At 39.4% G+C, this 22887-nt stretch overlaps 1 protein-coding gene across 4 annotated transcripts in view; it reads right to left on the bottom strand.

Annotated features, from left to right (window-relative positions):
- MYRF (myelin regulatory factor) overlaps window positions 1–22887 on the bottom strand; it is a 126124-nt gene that overhangs the window by 60243 nt on the left and 42994 nt on the right. For all 4 annotated transcript variants that reach the window (XM_044425675.1, XM_044425672.1, XM_044425674.1 and 1 more), the window contains exons 2-3: window positions 9387–9474; window positions 6655–7035 (exon numbers count right to left, since the gene is read on the bottom strand). In XM_044425675.1, the coding sequence (XP_044281610.1) occupies window positions 6655–6929 (275 nt within the window). In that variant the 5' untranslated portion in view covers window positions 6930–7035; window positions 9387–9474. The remainder of the gene's footprint in view (window positions 1–6654; window positions 7036–9386; window positions 9475–22887) is intronic.

Raw genomic sequence — 22887 nt, 5'->3', positions numbered from 1 at the left:
AGTGGGGAGAACTAAAGAAGAGGAGAATACCAAGGTGGAGAGAATGATCAAGGACAGAAAACTAAGTTTTTATGTTTGGCCAGATAAAAGGTCATTGGAAAGCTCAGTTCAGTGTGATGACGCAGTTTACAATCAAACTGAAGTGCATTCAGAGGAGAGATGGAAGTTGAGAAATGGAGGCAGACATAAACCATAAAACCAAGGCTTTAGAAGTGAAAAGATGGACAGGGGTACCAGATGTGTTCTGCCTCCAGGTCAGATAGGTAGCATACAGGACAGGTAGCAAGGGCAGCTACCTTCCAAAGACTTGATGCCCTATTTCTGGTGAAAACAACAGCTACAGGCAGGAACTGAAGATACCCTATTTCTTGCTAAACAAAAAACATCCCTTCCTCAAGTCATTGCAGCCTGGTCCCATCTACATTCCTCCAAGCATCAGGCTTAACCTTTAGAGCACTGGAAGACATTCCAGCATATTGCAGCTCCCTATAATGGTGCAAACTGGCAACTCCACTGTATTAAGTAGTAGCCAAACCAATCAGGAAGGCACTGAAACCTAGAGGGAAAAGGATTGCATACCTTTTCCCTAATTCTCAAAACAGTCCAGATTCCTCTGGGTTCCTGCTCCCCTTCAGAAGAGAATGCTTCTCTTGCGCAGACTCATGCATCTTTTGTGAGATGTCTCCTCTGCCTGCATCTACACTGACTTCTGTTATCTTGTGTTGGCCCTACTGGCCAGATGAATGATCTACAACAAAGCATCACTTGAAAAGCTAATGCTGGTGGCTTCAATCTTACTTGGAAACATCCCTTCCGGAATTCGAGATTTGCAAGACTTCTTTGCTTACTTTGAAGAATTTTCTCTTCTTGTCCGCTTGCTAGCTTCTTCTGCTCTTTATCCTTTCATTTTCCTAACCAAATATTTACAGAAGTGTTTGTGTATATCCTGCTCAGACACAGTCAAGGTGAGTCAATTCATTATATGGATCTGTCTGGCAGGAAGAATAACACAGACCAAGCTTTTTGTGCAAACTTTGATCCACAGGAGTGACCAGAAAGTTTGGGAGTCGGAGACAAATACTGCATCAGAAGAAAAAAAGCAAATTCCTTGCCAGAAGCATTCTGAACAAAGAAACCCCAATTGCTCTGGTAAAAGGAGGGAAACACAAATCAAGAGCTTTATACCCTGGAATAGGCTGAACTGGAGGGCGGCAGCGGCAATGGGAGTGGCATTTTGCTGGATGGCCAAAAGGACAAAGGTTCAAAGACAAGTCAAGATCATGTATGTTCACATTGATCTTTTTATATTCAGATGGTGAACAAAGGCTTGACATTTTAAGCATGACTTCTTCACTTCCATGGAAATCCAGCTTTACATTTTACCTGCACATGTATGTGTCGGCAAGCAACACACCAGCACATTCTATGTATTTGTGAAAGGTGTATTTAGTGAAGTAGACGCTTAAGATCTAAGCAAATACACATATGTGTAAGTATATATATAGATATTTGTTCATATGTTCATACACTTTGCTGTTGCTGTTTAAAAAAACCACTCATTCCTCATAAGTATGTTTTATCTCAAAACTGCTCTAGAGGCAGGGGAGATGCATCTGTCAAGACACAAGCACTAGCCCATCAGCACTTCCATTAAGGCTTTTCCTCCATACAAAAACTGTATCAGTCCATAATGCTGCAGAAATATTGTACTGGAGCTTGCCAAGGAGAATATAGCATATTAAAAGAATTTAAGACTGGAAGTAAAAAGTGTAATCTCTAGCAGATTGCAAAAAACATTAGACTGAAAAGCAAGCAGCAAATCATGCCCTGACCCTGTCAGACTAATGAACTAAAAGCTTTAGAATCATAGAACACTAGAGTTGGAAGGGGCCAGGAAGGCCATCGAGTCCAACCCCCTGCTGTTGCAGGATACCAGTTTACACCATCCCACTCAGATGACTGTCCAGTTTTGCCTTGAATGTATCTTTGTAGATCTTTTTGGATTTCTATCCATATTATTTTTAATTGTCTTGGAATAATGTATTCTTTTGTCCAGTCACCTTTATTCCCAAGTACTTAACTGAGTTAGAAGTTTTTCACATCCTGAGATTTTTCAAATATTCAAGTCTTCTTGTTTTGTTAGAAATTTTCAAATAATTTTGGGTTTTTTTTCTTCTTTTATAACCAGAGAAAGAGTCAAACTTTTCAATCTGAGTTGTTATACATTGCAGTGATAGATGGAGAGCTATATCCTATATTGTCAATATTCATTTTCATTTTGTATTTTTCTCCATCTACTTTTAAGTCTTTAATTTTTGTATCTTGTCTTATTTTTGTGGATAAGACTTCCAATATGAGGATAAATAGAAATGATTATAGATATCCCTGACATGTTTTTTATCTATTTGAAAGCCACTGTTTAAAGCTTCATTTATTAAAATGTTTGTGTGCTGTTTTGTGTAAATTACCTGAATCCAATTCATGACTCTTGGGTCACAGTATAAATAGAGAAGAGTTTTAATAAAAAGGGCCAAGACAGATTATCAAGTGCATTTTCAGCACCTAAAAAGAAATTCAGCTTTCTGCTTCTTAACAAATTCAATTGTATTAATCACAAAACGAACACTATCTTTCATATATTACTTTGATACAAAGCTAGTCTGATATGGATGAATCTGCTTTGGAATGCCTTTTCTTAATCTCTCTGAAATTACCAATGTAAAAAGATTGTAATCCACATTTAATAGTGAAATAGGTCTATAAGAGTGTGGCAAAGTAGGATCATTACCTTCTTTATATATCAGTGTTATATAACCTTCTTGCCATGATGGAGGCAGTGAGTTCTCTTTATTTTATTTATTATTTTCTGAAGTGGTATCATTAATTTTTTTTCTAAGCATTTGTAATACATTGTTGTGAAACCATCTGGGCTAGGTGCTTTATCTTTCTTCAATTTCTTGTTTAATAGCTTATGATATTTCTTGGATAGTAGTAATGTCATTCAGTATTTCTCCTATGTTCAGATGTAAAATTTTCAATGTGTGCTTCTTCTATTTATTGCTCAATTCCCATACTCTAAAATTGAGTCTTTTAATACAAATTTGAAAAAAAGAGGGTAAACTGCTCATGCTTCTCTGCATAAGTGACTCCACTGTCTTTCTTCTCCGCTGTTATCCTTCTCCTTTCAGTTTCATTCTTAAGACAGTATTGCTGAGTATCTTCCCAGATTATTTTTGTGTTCAAAATGTTTCTGTTTTAAAAATCTTAATTTCTTCCATTTCTTTTCTGTATCAAGCATAGCTGATTGATTTCTTAACTGTTTAAGATCACTTCATATTAATTTATTTAATGATTTTATTGTGTTGTTCTAGTATTTGAATTCTTTCAAGTATTTTTTAGTTTGTTCTAATTGTTCCTTTCTTTTCTTTTTGGAGGCTATGGCTATTACGTTTCCTCTCATATAAGCTTTGCTGACTTCCATATTGTTGTGCCTTGGAGATGTCATATGTGTTATTAAGTCTAAAAAATTCTTCTAATTTTTTCACACTTCTTCAAAATATCGTCTTGTAATAAAAGATAGTCATTTAATTTCCATTTTCTTTCCGTTCAAACTTGGTCTTCACACCAAACTATTTAAAATAGGTTAAATAAACTATTTAAAAGGTATCTTTGAATTTTTACATTCTCTAAAGTTTAGATATCTAACACATCAGGGTATGTCTGAAGTCTACTGGAAAAAAGGTATAATCTCTAACTTTAAACCTCCTCACATCTTCCAGTTGTAACATTCCCATATAATTAAAAACATTTCTAGGGAGTTTGCTTCTTTTAACATTTTTAGATTTATCTTTGTTTGGGTCCATGACTCCATTCATGTCTCCAAAATTCAATAACTCTCCTTGGAAATCCAACAGGGAATTTTACGAATTTTTTATTATTTTTTTTCATAAACATTCTTTTGCATTATTTGGGGTATACAATGTTGCCAATGTGCATACCGTACCATTCTGAAATTTTATCTTGAGGATAATAAATCTTCTTTTAAAATCTTTTAATTCACCTATAACTTTTAGACCCTGATTTTAAATAGAAATCACAACTCCTTTCTTTTTAGCACCTGCTGAAGCTTCATAAATTTTACCCAATTTCTTATCTAGTATATAAGCATGCTTATTTTATGTTAGTTCCTTGACTACATATTATATCAGCATTTTGTTTTTTTCAAAAAGTTAAACGTTGTACTTCAGTTAGAAGGGGAATTTAAACCATTTATATGACAAGATCCTCATTTTGTCTGTTTATTCTAATACTGTCACCTGCTCTGATTTCTCTTCTTTATCTATTTTCTTTTCTTTTTGTTTTTCAGAATCTTTAGATTTAGTTTCTGTTGTTAATTCTCCTGCCAACTGTTTAGTTTACTGTATTGTAATTTGTTTATCCCTTTGGCAATGTAATTTCTATTGTAAATGGTATTCTTCAATGATAACTTATATTTTTCCTTTGTAAGATTTGTTTGAGAAAGTCAAAATCTTTTCTTTTTTTTTTTTTTAGTAAATTTCTGGTAAATCTTGGAAAATCTTAACTTCTTTTCCAGCTATTCTTAATAGATTCTCTTTGTTTAATATGTGATCTCATGTTGTTTTGTTTGTGAATCTAACCAATATATCACAGGGTAGTTTCTTCTTAAGTGAGAAGACTGAGTTTATTCTAAATATCTGTTCAGTGTTGGGAAAATTTCTAGGATGTTTAAATAATCTTTGTTCTGAGTGGTCCTGCTACACTCACAACCACTATTATGGCAGGGATTGGAAATGGCAGTCTGATCAGTAATCTGCTTCGTAAATCACATCACAGCATTAAAATAGCCTTTGCAATACTCCGTATTCTTCCAGCTTGTGAAGTGAGATTGTAAATGGCAAGGGCTCCATCTCTGGCCTCAGAGCAGAAAGCACTGAGCACTAGATATTCCAACATATCCTAAAATTAGACTCTTCCAATGCAGTCTGCATATTTTCCCAATAATACAAGAAAAAAACCTGCAACCACATTGAGCAAACCTGATTGTTAAACAAGGACCCATAAAAAGCTTTTCCATTTAGTTCATAAGCAAGTACACTATAGAAATATGAAAGCTGTGGAATGCTCCCTCTGAACCAAAGGACTGATTTAAGGTTCACCTTTCACATCACTCTTCCTTGAGGCAGAATTCTTCATATCTAGCACCAATAATATACTAGCCAAAGTAATTCAGCTTCCAGCTTGTCAACGGCAGAAAGCAAGCCAGCTCAAGGTATGCTAAGCACGCAATGCCAATGTCAAAGATATGGATATTTATTTCATGTTACCATGTGAAGCTCAGTCCAGCCTACATCCTCCTAGTCCAGCCTCCAAGTCATGCAACACCTCTTCATTCGCCACAGCCCAGATGATCTGCTACCTTCACAGGATCTCCACTGATTGCCAGCATTCTGCGACTGACTCTTTCTCAGGTGAGAATGTTGATGAATGTTCAGTGACCACACAGTACTGTAGCCCCATCAGTGGCTGGGAAGGCCACAGGCAAATGCACGATGAGTTCAGCAAGAACCCCAACTTGCTGTTCATTCCTGCCTTATAATTTATTGTTTGTGGGAAATTCCTTCAGCCTCCCTACATTATCTATTTCCTACCTACCGCAATACATCCCTTTCTGGTTTCCACAGCAGCATAATGTGTATAAACTGAAAAAATGCCACAGAAATGAGCCCCTGCTGTTCCAGTCTACTAGAACTTAATTCTTTTCATACTCAGTCACATGTCACTTTTGCAGAGGACAGGAAACATATCAATCTTCCTAAATTCACTTAATTTCTTTTATGTTGCCTTAAAGTATTCCATTTTTCACTGAGGGGATATACATATTCAATTAAGACCATCAGATCTGGTGTGGATTCCTCTGTCTGTCTGTCTGTCTTTCATTTGTATGGTGTCCCATTAGCCATAAGGCTCTCTGAATGTCTCACAACATATAAACAACAATCAAAACAATTCAGTTCAGTTCAATTCACGTTTAACAAGTCACAATGTAAAAACTGACAATAAAAATAAAATCAATAAAAATAAACAGTAAGATAACCTGGAGAGGTGCACCTGGCGCCGAGTTTATATTCTTTTCGGCACCAGGTCGAAACCTCTTTATTTAATCACTATTTTAAAAATTAATATTTTAATTGCGTCGAACAGTCGCTTTGATTTTGTCCTTTATGTAAATTTGTATTGAATTATGTTATTTATACATGTGATTTTATTGTATTTCAATTTTATGGATTGTGAGCCATCCCGAGATGCCAAGGCATAAGGGATGGCATACAAAAGTTTTAAATAAATAAAATAATAAATATAAGATAAACCAAAGTAAAGTAAAGTAAGGTAAAAAGGAGACATAAAATTAATCAATATATAAACCACACACACACACAAATTTCTCCTTTACTTGGGGGCTGCCATTTCTCTTTCAAAAGAACAGTGCCTTTTTTGAACAAAAAATATTAATTTGTTTGGACATTAACAGCATAGTTATATTCTAGAATTTGAAGAATAAATTCAGATAAATTCAGATCTTGGAATTTCCCCACCTGCGTTCTCCCCGTTCCTTCTTTTTGCTGCATCACTTACCCTGGTGCATAGGAGGCCTTGAGTTCTGATTTGATTGGAGGGGCAATGCTGGTCAAGCAGTGGCCCCCAAGATATCCCTTGGGCACCACCATGCCATTGTTGTTATTGCAGTTGAGGTGAGCACTGTAGCTGGGTCCACATGGATTGGGCAATGGGGGACCGTGCCGGATTGGAACTTGGCCACCTGAAGGGCCATTGAGAAGGCCATGCCGGACTGGGACTTGAGTGCTTGCAGCACCATGATGGAGGGAACCACTGGATGCAGCATTAGTCATATGACCAACAGTAGAGACAGATGCATTGACATTGACAGAGTTGGACGGCTGGGCATGAGGGTAGCTGGCTGAGGCTGGGATGTCAGAGATGGAGTCCAAATCAGAACTGCAGGAAATAAATCAAACAACTGAATAACATGCACATATTCATTGTTCCACTGCAGCATTGATATACCATACAGACCACATCTATGTCACTGCATAGTTGGCACACGACACAGAAGTATGTTACTAAACAAAGGCCTCAGTTTAGATCATCTCTATCCAGCCTGGTATCTTCCAGGTGCTTTGAATGACAGCTCCCACCATTTCTAACCATTGGTCATGCTGCTTGTGGTTGATGGGAACTGAAGTTCAAAATAAGTGGATGGTACCAGGTTGGGGAAAGCTGGTCTGGACAAAAAAACAAAACAAAACTCAAGTTTGACAATATACAACACATTTGATTCATAATAAATGGAATAAAAATAATTAATGCTACAAAGACCTTTAAAAAGTGAACAGATGAGTGAGCATCACAGAATGATAGTCATGCTCACAACACAGGAGCACACTGAGTTTAAGGCAGAATAGTTTGCAAACAGAGCTTGCCTAAGAATTTTACTACTTGAGGCAAAGAACAAGGCAGTGCCCCCATCAGCCATTCCGTGCACAGAAGCAGACTGGGCAGACACTTGGGTCTGTTTTCCACACTGATGATGGGAGCATGTCCTCTACTGCAAATGAAACCAGCAGATTAAGCTAGTGGTCAGAAGAAGTGCCTGCACTTAACTATTGTGGCTCTGTAAGATGCATTTTGTATGTCCTCTGTGAAGCAAGTTGCTGGGTGACAATCAGCAGGGAGAGATAATTGATTTTAATAGAGTTAGATGGGGCCCACTACAGGTATATATAATTCTGATTGGGTGGGGATTCAAGCTTGGTGGGAAAGAACAGTTGGGTAATGACAACTAAGGTTTTGCGGTTAACAGGAATCATAACTGGTCTGTGGAGGGAGAGGCAAGGAGAAGGTCTGCTTGGTGTGTGGTGTTTCTTTAAAAAGCGTAGGAGAAAACTGAGGGAAAATTAACATTTTGACTATTAAACTAATTTTATGTGGCTTATGAAGAACAACAGTAGGAAGCAAGTGGCTGTGTTAGACCAAAAGCCTGACCTAAGACCTTGCCATAAAATCCCAAATAAAGCTGTCCAAGCAGCCAACACCACACTGGGAGGAGGCTGGTGTCCAAACAAAACTGTAGCCCAAAGATGAGCTTGGTTTTAAGGATATCTGGCCAGGCTGACAATTTAGGCAATTTGACATGAGGTAAAAGTAGTCATAAGAGGACTGCGCCAGAAACTGTGTCTCCTGAGTACTAATGAATTGTCACTAAGCAGTCCTTATAAAGCTCCAAAGTAAATATTAGCAACCCCTTAAGTACAAAATATCCTTTTAATAAATTACTTGTTTAACAGCTCATCTGCTCTCTAGTGCAGGTGAGCATCTCACACCTAAGCCTCATCAGAGCTACCGGGAGATTGTAAGGTATTGCAATACAGTTTGTGCCAGGGAGCTTGTGGAATTCAAGGGCTGTAGCGGCAGATAGTTTCTCAGGTTGGTAAATAAAAGGAGCTGCTATAAATAAGCAATCCCATAGGTGAGACCACCCAGTGAAGAAGCAGTATCTTCATATATGGGGGCAGTAATAGAGAGAGAAAATCCCTACAGGGGGCACCAAGCAGGTTATACGGCCCTCAGCTTTCTCCTTCAACGCTGAACTGCAACCTCCCAGCATCTGCTGCCTGAGGATAGTACCTTACTCTGTCTAATGGTAGGGTCAGCCATGTTTCCAAGCCTCAGCATTCTGAAATTCCCTCTCCAAAGATAATCAAGCTTCTCCCTGGTTTGCAGGAGGTGACCAGCCAGCTTCCACTAGCTCTGTGTCACAAAGTGCTGTTTTACAAAACGCTGTTTAATGCAGCACATAAAGATTTAAGAGCAGTGCAAAACTTTTTAACCTGTTATGGAAGCTCCTAAGGAGTTCTCTCTTACATAGTTATGCCACACTTCAAAAGTCACCTAAGTATCACCAGTACAAAGTTATGTTTCCTTTTCCTACACCTCATCCTTTTGCATGCTTCCTGTATAGCACAGTATCCCTTTCTGGGGACCAGAAAATACCACCTTGGGCAACACACAGTTAAAAGACTGATCTAAGACATCTGCAGTCAAAAATTTTTCCAACAGCACTTTCAAGGAAGGAAGGCACTGAATAAAGATTTAGGAAAAACTGCGACTATGCTGGAGTCATGAACAAAAAAGAATGAAGACTGAAGGCAAAGGAAATAATCGCTGACATTGTCATAATGTGAAACAAGCCACACCACTCACGTTGAATGCAATCATCACTATCATTCTGACAGGATTATGCAACCATCATTAAGCATTGGGAATATCAGTGAAAAGGCAGCACTTACATATCCGGTGAGTCCTCCTTGCCAATGTATTCTTCCAAGATGCTGGTATCAATGTTTGATGGTTCAAGAGCTCCATTAATATCATGACCTGAAGCAAAAGCAAGGATGCACAGGGAAAGCTATTAGCAAAATTCAGACAAAACATCCCTCTTCTCTCCAAGCAAGTTAGGGCTCTGTTTATGGAAAGTCTCCAGAACAGAAATGTTGGTTTAAAGTCAAAGCACCAAATTTGGTTAAAATTGGTATTTGAAAAGGAAAGTAGCATCTGATTCAGAAGAATTGGATATTGTTCCAGAATTCTCAAGTGAAGTCTAAGGGATGGACAATGGAAGAATGGAAACTAGAAATAGAGACTATAGAAACTAGGTCGAGGAACAGGGGTTCAGTAGAAGCTAAGGGATTTGCATCAGGTTACAATAATGTATATCAACGGTAACAGAGCACTAGGTGTTGGCTGGCAACATCTGGAGATTTATGTTTTGCCCACCACTGATTTAGTGTTTCATCAGGAGTGGACAACATGGGGCCTTCCAGATGTTAAAACCTACAACTCCCACTAACATAGCCAGTGGTGAGGGATGATCTGTAAGCAAAGCATCTGGAGTTCCACAAATTACATACTCATGTTACATAAAAATACACTCTCCCCTATTTTGCTCTTACATTGTTACAAAATGAGATTTAAATATTTAACTTCCATTTTTGATGAGCTTAGTTTTGTGTTGTAAGTGAACTTGGACAACGTAGGTTTATTCTTAGCTACTGAATGAAGCCAAACTCAATTTCTGGGTTATGAAGCTTGCGTATCTCGACACACCATTGTTAAGAGCAATCACAGTTTAGGGTTCAGACAGAACATTAAACTGTAGTTAGTCAAAAACAGAACTGAAAGCTTCTACTTTCCTCATGGTTGTAATGGTGGAGGATCATTTACAGTTCTATCTGAATTAGGCCAATATCAATACATAAACACCTTGGGTAAATATAGTCACTCAAAAGAATAAACCTAGTAAGACGAAAAACTCTTGAACCCATTATTCTTGCCATTTTGCGTCACAACAGGCTGCACCTATAAAGAATGGCCAAGCATTGGGGTAATATGGTTGCCATTATCAAGGATATAATCCTGATCAAAGTTATTTTCTTCTTTATTATTAATAGCCATGGCAAGATTGCACATTCTTAGGACACAACATATTTTCCAGTTCCTTATAGAGCCAGTGACCCCAAGAGCCAAGCTAAATAAGACAATAAAGATCCACACCATGTTACTTACGATAATTGCCCCTCATCCCCTGAGGGGTTGGCCCCATTAAAGAAGACTATCTGAACAAACTCTGTGATTTATCGGCATCTGATTTGCTTATGAGTGGTGGCACATACGTCGGCCATTGCATCATATTTGAGTTACAGCTGGTCTAAAATACTACTATAGAAGGCTTGGCCCTTTAGTTTGTAGAACACATTCATTTATCTTGCTTTGCCTCTTTTATTATTCAATTATTTTATACATCATATTTTCCTTTCAAGGAACTCAAGGGTGCTTATGTAATTTTTCACCTTTTCTCAATCTTATCCACACAACAACAACTCTGCAAAGTAGGTTGGGCTGAGGGTCTGTGACTGGCCCAAAATCACCCGGGGTACCCTATGGCTGAGTGAGGACTAGAACCCAGATCTCCTTTCCCAGCCTTGCTCTCTTAGCCACCACCCCATTAATCTTCCTGACTGTCATATATCCATTTCCTTCCACTTAGTATCTCCTCTTCCATTCAGATAAGGTTTCTCCCATTGAGTTCTTCCTCCCCGCCCCCCCTGTACTATAAAAATGAATTGCGTTTGTTGTTACACAATGCTTGTTTTATCTATTTCTCAGGAGCACCCATTCTAAGTACTAGCAGCATGGGGGGAAAGCCTTTATACAGAGCTCAGATAATAAAAGACCACCTTCTCCTGAACAGCTCAATCACGTTAGATTAAAATGACATGTCACTTGCTTGCCAGGCTGACACACAACAAAGGAGTCTCCTACTGCACACTTAGAAGCATTCTGGGTAAAGATGAGCCAATCAATCCAAAAGATGGGGTGGGGGATTTTAAAGTATCAGAACTTTACCCTGTGAAAACTCCTTTCATACCAAGACAAGAAAATCAACAGAAACACATCCAGCAAGGAATTCTGCCAGAAGACTTGGTGGGCGCCAAGTGGGAGGACAAAAGAAGGCAGTAGGAGTGAATTTTTACCTTGGTTACATAAGGTGGGACCAGTCAGGCACAGGATCAATTTTGCAATGGAACACAGAAATCTTGGTTTGTCACATCAAGGATAAATCACTATGAGTAAAAGATGACTTACTGCATTTGTACAACACTTATCCAATGCTTATTGTGTTATTTCTGCCGATAAATATATGTTATTATTGGTGTCCCACTGTTTCCACATTTACTCTATTTCCTGTAATTTGTATCCATTTCCATTTTTCCTTTTCAAAATAATAGTTTTTTCCTTCCTCCTTGCTTGAGTAATAATTTTTTAAAATGGTGCTGCTTTTATTCCAATGCTGTTATCTAGAAACTTTGTCCACCATTTTATTGTCCACTTTCCTCATGTGATACAACACAATTGTCCTATTTCACGAACTCAGGTTTTTGAGTGATGCTTTCCAAGAGGAAATATTGATTCTTCTAGAATAGTGGTTCCCAAGCTTTTCTATGCTCTGCACCCATAGAAAATGTTTGATTTATGTTTGCACCACTAGAAAAGTAATATCATATTTGAAGATGACATTGTCAAATTTCTAATTTTTGAATCACAAATTGAACCACATACAGTACCGCGGGTAAACAAATTGAACAAAAAAAAGGCTTTTAACTCAGTACATAAAATCAAAATATAAATTGAGCAATTAGAAAAAAATGTAAACAGTAAAATCAATCCCAGTTGTGAATATAACATTCAATGACTTTTTGTTCCTGCTTCTCATTCATGATTTTGTCAAAATGTGGAACATTCCTGCTGACTGCAGCCCACAAGTCTGCCTGTGGATTCAAGCAATTCCTAGATTTTGTCTAGATTGACAAAAGCACTGAATCCAAATGCAAACTAAATAATAATAAATAATTTTATTATTGGGATAATTTTTGGTTAAAAATGTCATGATTTGCCAATTTTCTTGCACCCCAGGTTGGGAACCCCATCCTAGAGCATGTATTAGTCTTCCTGAACCTGGTGACCTTCAGATGTGTTGGAGTACAATTTCCATCATCCCCCAGCCCAATGCTCAACACATCTGGAGGTCTTCAAGTTGGAGAGGCTGACATATATGATGCCCATAAATATTTTTTTGAAACAATCTGCTCTGAACTTTTATTTCTGTGGCTTTAAAAGGTTCCACGCAAGGCTTGCTGTCCATTTGTTTTTAGCATAATATCTTTAAATCATCTGAAGAACAGTCATGGCCTCAATTGTCTTAAAGTGGTGGGTTACATAGCAGGTGCTCAGTAATTTCATCAATCCAGCCTGCCTTACCTAAGAATTGCTCCCAGGTGGGCTGGCAGAGATCATCAGCTGGAAAATGTTTATTACAGTGGTGCAGAGGTTTTGACCAGGAGGCCTAATCTGGCCCACACCACCGCTGTTTCTAATAGTGGGGGAACACAAGCAGGTGTTCTTTCCCCATGTGGACAAGTCCCACTGCCTCTCATCTTTGTTTCCAATGATCTCCAATACAGAGGTGGAATCTACCCCTTTGGATTTTATCGCTTCACTTCGTGAATTCTTACTCCTTTCTCTGCTGTTTGGATTTCTCTCTTCAGCCCTGTCCAGCCATTTTGTGTGAATAAGTTTAAGATGGATCCACAGTGGGAGCAACTGTATTATACTAAATGCTGTATATTGTACCATGCTGTAGTAATAGTCAGATCCTCATCATCCTCTCTGATGTAATAAATAAGTACAGAAAAAATAGAGTTTACAGAAATAAGCTGTAAACCCTATTTCTGGTTATGAAGCATATTTGGACACTAAAGCCCAACTTTTAAGTATCCATGTCAATTCAACACCTAATAAAGATCTGGCCAGATATGTGCACATTGATTTCAAAAGAGAAAGACTGATGTAAAAAGAACATTGATGCAACCAAATGCAGCAGAATGCAATGTTCCCTTTGGCTTTTTAAAGAGTGGTTATATTCATTTCTATTGTATTCTTTTTGGTCTTAGTTACTATGCAGCACTATTTTGTAGTGCTTTGACTGGAAACACACCTAACTGACTAAATTCAGCAAACAACAGCAACTCAAATGTGTGATGACAGGGTCAGAGATCTTATGAAGGATGCCGTGTGTACGATGTGACTACGGATCATATGCTCAATGAGTCAAGTGGTGCTTTGCCTTCCCTCTCCAAAGAATAGTATGTAGATTACAAGCAGCACTGCCACCAGGACTAGACTACAGGTCAAGAGTCCCATGGTCTGGGAAACTGCTCAAGCAACCCCCTGAAAGGACACTAAGATGGCAGGGACTCTTGCCTCTCCTTCTCAACTGGCTGGTTCTGCTGCCACTGAAGCCAGTCTGCAGTCTCCACCATGCTACCTTTTAAAAGGATTATCTCTGCCTCCACTTATATTTTGAGTAGCAGCAGTCTGAACAAATCAGATACTGCCTCTGGGGAACAATGCCAATGAGAGCGGCCCTTCAAGATCATGGTTGCTCCATTGTTCCCACTCTAAGTTTGGTGGTTGGCCAGTTCCTAACTTCTGGCCACCTTGCCTTGAAGGTCACATTTATGTAAGCTCAACAGAGACCCAAGCAAAGGTGAGATAAGCAACCAAAGGTAAAAGGCATTTCAGCTAGATAGCTTGGGAGCTACAGAACTGATAAGCAACCCTAAAAAGGCGGGGCGGGGGGGGGGGAGAGTGCTGACTCCTGTGAGTGACTGCTTGTGGGCTGATGAGGGAAGAGTTGTTCTTTACTCACTAAAAATAAATAAATCCTCTGAAGGGCTTTTCTCAGCTTAGGCAAGAGGCACTTAAGCCAGCTACCCTAGCTTTGGTGACATGCCAGCTCTGGTGGAGCAACACACTTTTTATCCCCCCCTCCCCCCCAGCACTGACTTGACTTATCTCTGAATTCAGAATCTCAATGCAGCCCAGGACAGTGGGCCCCTTCTCATGTTCTCCTTTCTGAACCACCTCATATAATGGGAATCTCTTTTCTAAACCTGCCCTTCATTTGCCTTTTCAAAGACCCCTTCGAAGTCTTTCCTTCTCTCTCTCTCTCTCTCCCCAGCAAGAAGCATCTCTGGAATGTCTGCCTCTGAGTGCGAGCTCTTAAGAGCATCTCGTTGCTTGAAACTTCTATTCAGTAAAGACTTGTTACCAAAAGCCTGCTTAGGTGATTAATTAAAAGCTAATGCTGCTCATTGGAGTCACGAGCTCCTAAAAACATTAAACAATGCCCCCTTGGGCTCCCCCGCCTTTCCAACTGGAGATTAGAAGGGAGCAGGAAGCTTCAAAAGAACACAAACACCCTCAAAACTCCCCAAAGAGGAGCTACCTTCCTCCTAGTTGGGGGAAAAACAAGCATGGAACAGAGAATGCATTTAACCAGCATTCATCTTCTGTAAGCCAAAAACTCAAGTGCTACCCGCTTATCAGAGCCCTTCATTATTTACTACATGGTTCAACCTGCCCTTTACTAGTGTCTACCTAAGCTCTGGTTCAAAGGCTCCCAAGTCCTGCACTTTTACATTTCAACTTTGATCCATGATATGCAGAAAAATCAGGCTGAGGCAGCAAAACAGCTGCAGAAAACAAATGGCTTTCATGAGGCCTGATGGCTGAAAAGCACCTCTAAAATGCTCAAATCTTTTACTTCAAAAGGTACATTGCCCAAATAACATAACATAGCATATCAACACAAAACAAAAGAAACTGTATACTTTTTAACAGGCCACACAATCTAAGCCTCATATCTTTTTTCAAGATGTCAGAAATGTTTTCTTTTTACAATTTCAGTGCTACTCCCTGACTCTATTCCCAAAATGTTGTACTTTTATATCAGAAGTGTAATACATTTCCCTATCAAGGCACAATTATAGGTAACAGAAAAGATAAGTATTACCTCTTTCAAAAACGCAACTTGAAATTTTATATATAGAATGTTTTAGCATACTATCTTTCCCTGTTGTTGAATCTTCAACATGGAATGGACAAAATAAGGAATATTCATAACCCGATATACTGGCTGGTCCACAAGTAACCATAATGCATTATTCATATGATGCATAAGTATTAGGCTTGCATGCCCCTTCTACCAGTACAGTTGTGAGAAAATCTGAAGCTTTTACTTCCATTTTCAGCCGACTATGATTTACTTGTTATGTCCAAACCTGGCAAAACTATGGTTAGCTTCTATTATGGTTTGGGGAAACAAGCCTACTTCAAACGATTATTTCTAATTGCAAACTTGTTTCCCTACACCATAATTAAGAGTATCCAGGTTGGACAAACTGAGTAACTATGGTAGTTTAACAAATCTTCGTGTCTCCTTGTAAAAAAGCCAAAAGAAAAGAAGGAAGGAGAAGGACTCAGGCCCAAAGCTTACACAGCTCACCCTGTTCATAGACTGAGGTTGCAAGCTGATTTTCGTGGGGGGGCAGTTTACTCTACTACGAATGTTCTTGGCTGATGCAGCAATCATGATTCCCAGTGTTGGTGGGCACTGTCTTTCCTCTTCATTTTACCCACAAACCATTAGCCTGCCTCTGCCCAGATGTCCCAACATGGCCAAGTTTTGAACTGAGTAAGTTCACTTGAGGAATGTTGGTGCAACCTTAATTTTACCAAACCAACAGTTTGTCCTGTCATTTGTTAACCCATGCACATATTTAGGGGTGTCATGAGCAGAGCTGGCTAGAGCTGGGGGTCAGACTAGAGGGCCTGGGAGGCCCCTTTTGACTTGCTCTGTTTCTATGTTTCTACGTTATGCATAGAGAGAGGGGTTTGTTTTACTTTAGCCTTTACTTCTTCCTCTGCCTCCATGGTTCTTCAGCTTCTTGTTTTGAAAGACCCTGTCTACTTAGCTTAATTAGTCTTCCTAGCACTTCTTGTGATCATCACTTAGAGCACACACACCCTCTCCTGGCATTAGCAGCTGGAGATTTCTGGAGATTTTTCCAGAATCCCCCCCCCCACCAGTAGCCATGCCTTCCATCAGCTTGCCTGCCCTTGTCCTCATTCTCCTCCTACCTGCCCTTTAGCTGTCTTTTCAGGTGACTACCTACACCACACCCTTCCTTTAGCCTCTTCGTTTTTAAGCTTCTGGTCTTTACCTTCCCTGTCCAATGTGCTCTTCTTAGCCCTCAGCCTCCCTCTCCTCCTTTCTCTGGGTCTTCTTGAGACAATGGACAAACTGACAACATTTTCTTCTTTGCAAAAGCAGCAGCGGATGAACAGTCTGCTCTGTTCCCTGAGCAGCTGAGCATTCCACACCACAGCATAAGCAACCCTGTGCATTTGGAAGGCTTTGGTTCCACAAATGCAAAATGAAATAAACTGCAGAAACACTCCATTGAAGGTACATATGCTGAACTTTTGAAAATATGGTAGGAGAGCAGTCCACATTAAAAAACAAATGAAGAAGATATAAATGGAGAGGATGGAATAGACCCTCATGATCAGTACCAAGTCCCACACAATGTGCAATAAGCTGCACAGCCCCTTTCACAATCCCAAGCCTTAACAAAAAACCTCCTTCAGAGTTGCTCCACTACGTGTGGATTTGATAGTAACAAATCACATGGCAGAATATCCAAAAACTACATATAGCAAATAAATAAATATTGTCCTGCTGCCCCATCTTTCATTCAGGTTGACTCCTTGGGACTCCAACAGATGTGCATTTTATATGCCTTAGGACACATCTGGAACTAATCAGAGGATTGTGAGTTTTTGGAAATAGTTTGTGTCATCTCAGGCATAAAAAGTTTAATTGTGGTTTTCACTAAATCTTTTTACCTGATACAGGACAGTAAGCCCTACACACTGCAGACAAATGAGAATATGAGTTATAGCTAGGGTGATGGTAGTATTACATTAGAGAATAGTTCAAAAATCCAGTATGTACAAATAAAATGAGAAATGCAATGCATATCAAACAACTAGATCACATACAAGCTTTAATAACCTTTCATTAGGTATTGAAAATTAGGCTAAAGATTCCAATTAGCTAAGCCAGCCATATTATGCTATATAAATTTAAAGTCCATTCATGTCAATGGGAGAATTTAACCACATGGTTAAATCTCTCCTGCTGAAAACAATGGGACTTAAAAGTCCTTAACTCTAACTGGATCATGCCCCAAATACATAAGCATATTCTCTGTCGTTTTCTTTCAAGGAACAGCTCTCCTATTCTGTCCTTGTTTACATTTTTTATAATACAAAAAATCAACTGACTGTTGAAGCACCGTTCTTTTCAATGGGTCTGCTCCCAGTAGGACTAATGCTGGATACAAGCCAGCGTTTCAGGGCCTCAAGTAGTCTTGGAATCCCCGGTAGCAACTGCAATCATCCTTTTACATCTGTTTCTTCTTAAAGAGCAGGGAGTTCACCACCATCCTCCAACTATCCAGTAAATTCATAAAAGAATTCTCTGGAAGCCACAGGCAAAACAAAATGCCAACCTGCTTCATGGCTGGAGAAGGGCAAGAGGAGGTCAGTCGGATCTCTGGACACTATCCATTTGTTTCCAAGCCTAACTCAGCTTACTAATCTGTAACTATTAACTGTAAACAACAAACTTGATGCCAGTTTCCACAAGAGCATCTCAGTTCATACTGGGTGGTATGGAGCAGAAGGAGCCCTGGATTCTGTTTCCAAGACAAGATATCCAGGTACCAGCCTTTTAGAGCAAGGATGCCACAGCACTCCCCCTTTTTTCCAAGTGATGCCTGCGATATCCCTTCAGGTTTAGTACCTTCCATTTCTAGTGGACATGCTTTTGTTCCATCAGTCATTTAAATCACTGAGAAAGAAGATTTTATACTCGCTATTTCAATTTATTTTTAAACTGCTAGTTATATAGCGCCAACATTAGTTTTCATTTGCTGTACTTCAACAAAAACTAGTCCAAATTCTGACAAATTCTTATCACCAGCAGCCAGGAGAATTTGTGAAGCTTGGTATGAGAATGTAGGAAAGCAAGATCTGATTGGTAGGTAAAGCACTAGTTTATTTTCATGATGTGAGAATGTAATGCCTAAAAGTGGGATAAAGTGTGAATATTCATATTGAGAAATGAAAACATCAGTTCTTTATTTACACAGAAAGAACTCCTTTGATTAAATGTATCAGGTAAAAGGCAGTGATTCAATTTAGATATTAACTGTTGGCTAACATGATTATATTAAAATTAGTTAATATTAATCTTAAAAGATCCCTTAATTCCATATGCATTTTTTGTAACTCTATCCAAACGGGACTTCCTGCAGAGCAAAATAGAGTTATATTTCTACACATGCACTTCTATGTATGCCATTCTCCAGTCCAAAAAAGGCAAATGGGTTTTTTAGCCAAACATTAGGAAAAAGTGCATACCAAAATGCATGCGTTTGTGAAAATAATGCACAAAAATGCATTATATTATGGAACACTGCCAAAATGTATGTATTAGGCAGAATTGTGCATAATCAAAGGAAAGTGCACAGGTGTGCATACAATTTAAGGTTATTTCCTCAATGTAAAAATAAAAACATAATGAACATGTGAAGAAATGGGATGAAGCAAACCTATGTTTGGAGAAAAATGAGAAATGAGACATTTACCCCAAATGGAAAAGTATGTGCCTCCATAGTATGAGTGTTAAAAACAAAACAAGATCTAAATTTCAAAATCTACTATTTTTATCTGCCCTGTTACCCACAGAGCTTCCCAGCAGGATAAGAAGCTGACCCCGGGTTTTACTCATCAAATCCAACACTCCACTCATCGCTCCACAGTATTCTCAGGTACCCTCAACTACCAAAGTGAAGAAAAGTGTCAGGAAAAAGTGGAGGCACTTGTTTGAAAAGAGTGTGAAGACAAGGTCATTCATTTAACCACCACTCTAACAAAGGCAAGAGGGAGCTGGAAGAGTTTAGTCCTTTATACATGTGAGAATGCCAGGAATTTCACTGTTTGGACTGGTGTTCTCTGCCAGACCTTAATGTCTAAACTTGGCCAGTGTCCAAAGGAAGCTTCCAACACTACCTCCAACTCTCTTCATATTCGCTGTTTTGTAATTTATCTGCCTACACAATTCCACTGAAAACCACAGAGCCCCTCCTCTTGGGGCCCTCTAGCAAGAAAGATAAACAAGTCACTCCTCTTGCAACCCTCCTTTTATGCCCCAGCTCCCTATTGACTGTAGAGGGCACTGTCCAAGGCTCACAAACCTCCTGGGGGTTTAATGAAGCTGGAGGAAGGGATTTTAAAGCCCTGAATCAATTCTGAAGAGGCTTCTTCCAGTTCAAAATGGGTATGAAAGCAACTGAGGATGGTGCAGTGGTTAGTAGCTGGACTTAGACATTATGGGGTGGTTTGAGATGAATCATCATTTATTTTAAGATGGGGATATGATTCAGGCTTGCTATGAATTCATAAAGGTGACTTTAAAGCATTTCCTATATAAAGCACAATAGGCGTGTTATACAAATGTATATGAGAAAGTGCATTTTCACATTACAAAATGGCCCTGCATCAATGCCATGCAAAGGACAAATTAATTGGTGAACACTTCACAGAAACAAACAGCAGCACAACACGAGCCCTCCATCATCACCATTCTGCTTTTTCTCCAATTCAGTTACAGGAGCCCTTGTCTGTTATATTCCTGGGTCCATTTTAAGGAGAAGTATGATCTATTTTGGTTTTAGCACTTCCTGCAAAAGTCAAGGGCATCTTGATCTTTCAAATCATTGTATTTACAAGAGGTAGAGATTAAAAACAGAATTTACATTGAGTGATAGGCTGAGAGGTTCATGGTATTTCTTTTTATAAAAATGCCTTCCCCTTGTATACTTGCTCTGTTGCCCATCTCCTAATCACCCATAATCCTGGGTCACAAGGTGGGGGAGAGCAAAGGAACTGCCAGAGAGAGAGAGAGAGAGAGCACTGCATCCTTCAATAGCTTAATTAGAACCAGATGCAAGAACCTGGGGAAGATGACAAGGTCAGCCATTTTAATAGGCTAGTGAACTTCAGCAATGCAGGGGGAGGCGTGGGGACGAAGAGAGCAGAGAACCAATAGACAAGGGTGAAGATAGAGTTATGGTTAGGGCAGCCTGTGCCCTTCCACAAGTCAGGGAGACACTGGGACATTCTGTCCTACTCTGGTTTGAAGTAAAATCCAGTAAGCATCACACCACCATATATAAAAACACATAACCTGCAGATACATGAAATTGCACTGAAGAGAGTATAAGAGAGCTGGAAAAATATGAGAAAAGATATGCAATAATATATAGTGACACAATTCAAGCCACCATTCAAAGAAAGCTTTGCACCTTTGAGTAGGTCCACCTGTGTAACTATTTAGCAGATTTATTTGAGCAATTTTAGGTGACCAGAAACAAGACTGGCAAAAAAGCCACCCCAAATGTACTTGAGCATTCTGCAATTTGGAATGAGATCTAAGTGGCAGGGTGGGAAGTGGAACTGAAAGATAATTTCCAACACTAGCTCTGCATTCAATATTTTGCTTATAGTTGCTCCATAAAACTGGCCAGAAAGTCCCTGGAATTGAACTTTCCAGTCTGTGGATACCAGCTGTATGCAAGCAGCTTAGAATGGCACAACAAATTCCTAGATTAAATGCACTTTAGTCTACAGTATCACCAGTGGAGAAACAGACACATAGGAATGCCAAAGGACTTACGACCACACAGGGAATCAGCATGAAGGTATAGTATCATAGTAACCCTAAAGCCCTGAAGAATTAAAACTCTGTGCTTTGAGCTGGTAAGAGTAACAGACTTTATCATCAAACATTCTGTCACTTCTGTATTCCCAATGTGGAGCCTCTCTGCACATAACCAACTCTCATAAGTCTATGACTTCCAACTGTCTCAGACTACAAACCACACTGTTCCCTACTGGGCACCTTCCCCAGCATGTCTTCTTTAGCTGCGGGACCTCTTGGCATTATTTCACTCCTAGTGGCATCACCGACTCTAGAACCAGAACAGAGTGGTGCCTATTTAAGTGACTGCCACTTGCAGGTCCGGGCAGTGGTTTGCAATGAATATACACAATGGGTTGTGAAATCAGTGCACCGGGCTGCAGCATCGGCACATTCCCTGGGACTTTCTGCTCCTCTCCCCGCTTTTGCCTTCCTCCATGTTTATACTTCCCTGCCTATTCATTGGCTTGTTCTGCAGCCATGAGCTTGAAGAATCTACAGCAGAGATTCCTAACTAAACATCATCCTGAAAGGGGTGTGTGTGCAGAAAAGCTCAGGGAAAACATGCTGTTATGTTCAGCCTCTCTTTTCCTTTGTCATCTAGAGTCAGTGCTGCGGTACTCCATCACCAGATACGTACATACTATGGAGACATTCAATCACTCAGATGAAGCGTTTGCTGCAGCAACAACCAGAGTTCCAAAGTGCATTTCCCCATCACTGCTTCCAAGCAGAATAACACAGTGAAATTCAGGCAAAGCCATAGCATCCACACTGTTTTTAGCATGGACCCTCGGTATGCCAGAGCAATAGGCTATGGACAGAGAGGTTAAAATGCAGTTGCAAGATGCGGTAGCACCGACTGAACCATTCCTCACTCCCAAGCCTCAATACACTTCAGCATTCCTCATTAATTATGCTATTTATTACCTGACTGTAAAATTAACCAGTCACTCTCAAGTGGATATGGAATTCACGTAACCCGAGAAAGTACCACATTCACCAATGTATCATTCCCATCCACCTCCAAAAACCTCCAGACCACCCAGAACAAAGACTTGAGAATCCCTTCTTTCTTATGAGCATTCCTAAAAGATTTAGATACTTTAGAAAATGGAATAATATGACCTGTATGCACACATACATCCATAGTCTTACATGCATACACAATATAAATTGAATAAGACTATTGAGAAGCACCAATTTATGCCTCACTGTGTTCACAAGGAGACATCCGAAATCATCAGCTTCACTAAGGCTACATTACCAGTTTACTACAATAATCTCAGAACTAGGATTGTTCAGTTACATTTCAACTAATCCAGGAAGTATAATTCCACCCCTCTCTCCTCCACTCAAATCTATCCTTTTCTAGTCTTGGTCATAATTGTGTGGGTCTCCATTCCACATCAACCAGTCTTGGAAATGAGCAGTTGGCAAGATGACTGATTCTGTTCTGTTCTTGTTATTTCTTTTAGAAAGCATTTCTTAAGTTCCCTGATACTCGTTCAAAGCCTACAATAGAATTTTCTCTTTCTTCTCCTGCTCTCACATGTTTG

This window comes from Varanus komodoensis, unplaced genomic scaffold (assembly GCF_004798865.1).
Source record: "Varanus komodoensis strain SLA01 unplaced genomic scaffold, ASM479886v1 scaffold16, whole genome shotgun sequence".
Taxonomy (NCBI): Eukaryota; Metazoa; Chordata; class Lepidosauria; order Squamata; family Varanidae; genus Varanus; species Varanus komodoensis.
This window is presented reverse-complemented; position numbering and strand designations above follow the sequence as displayed.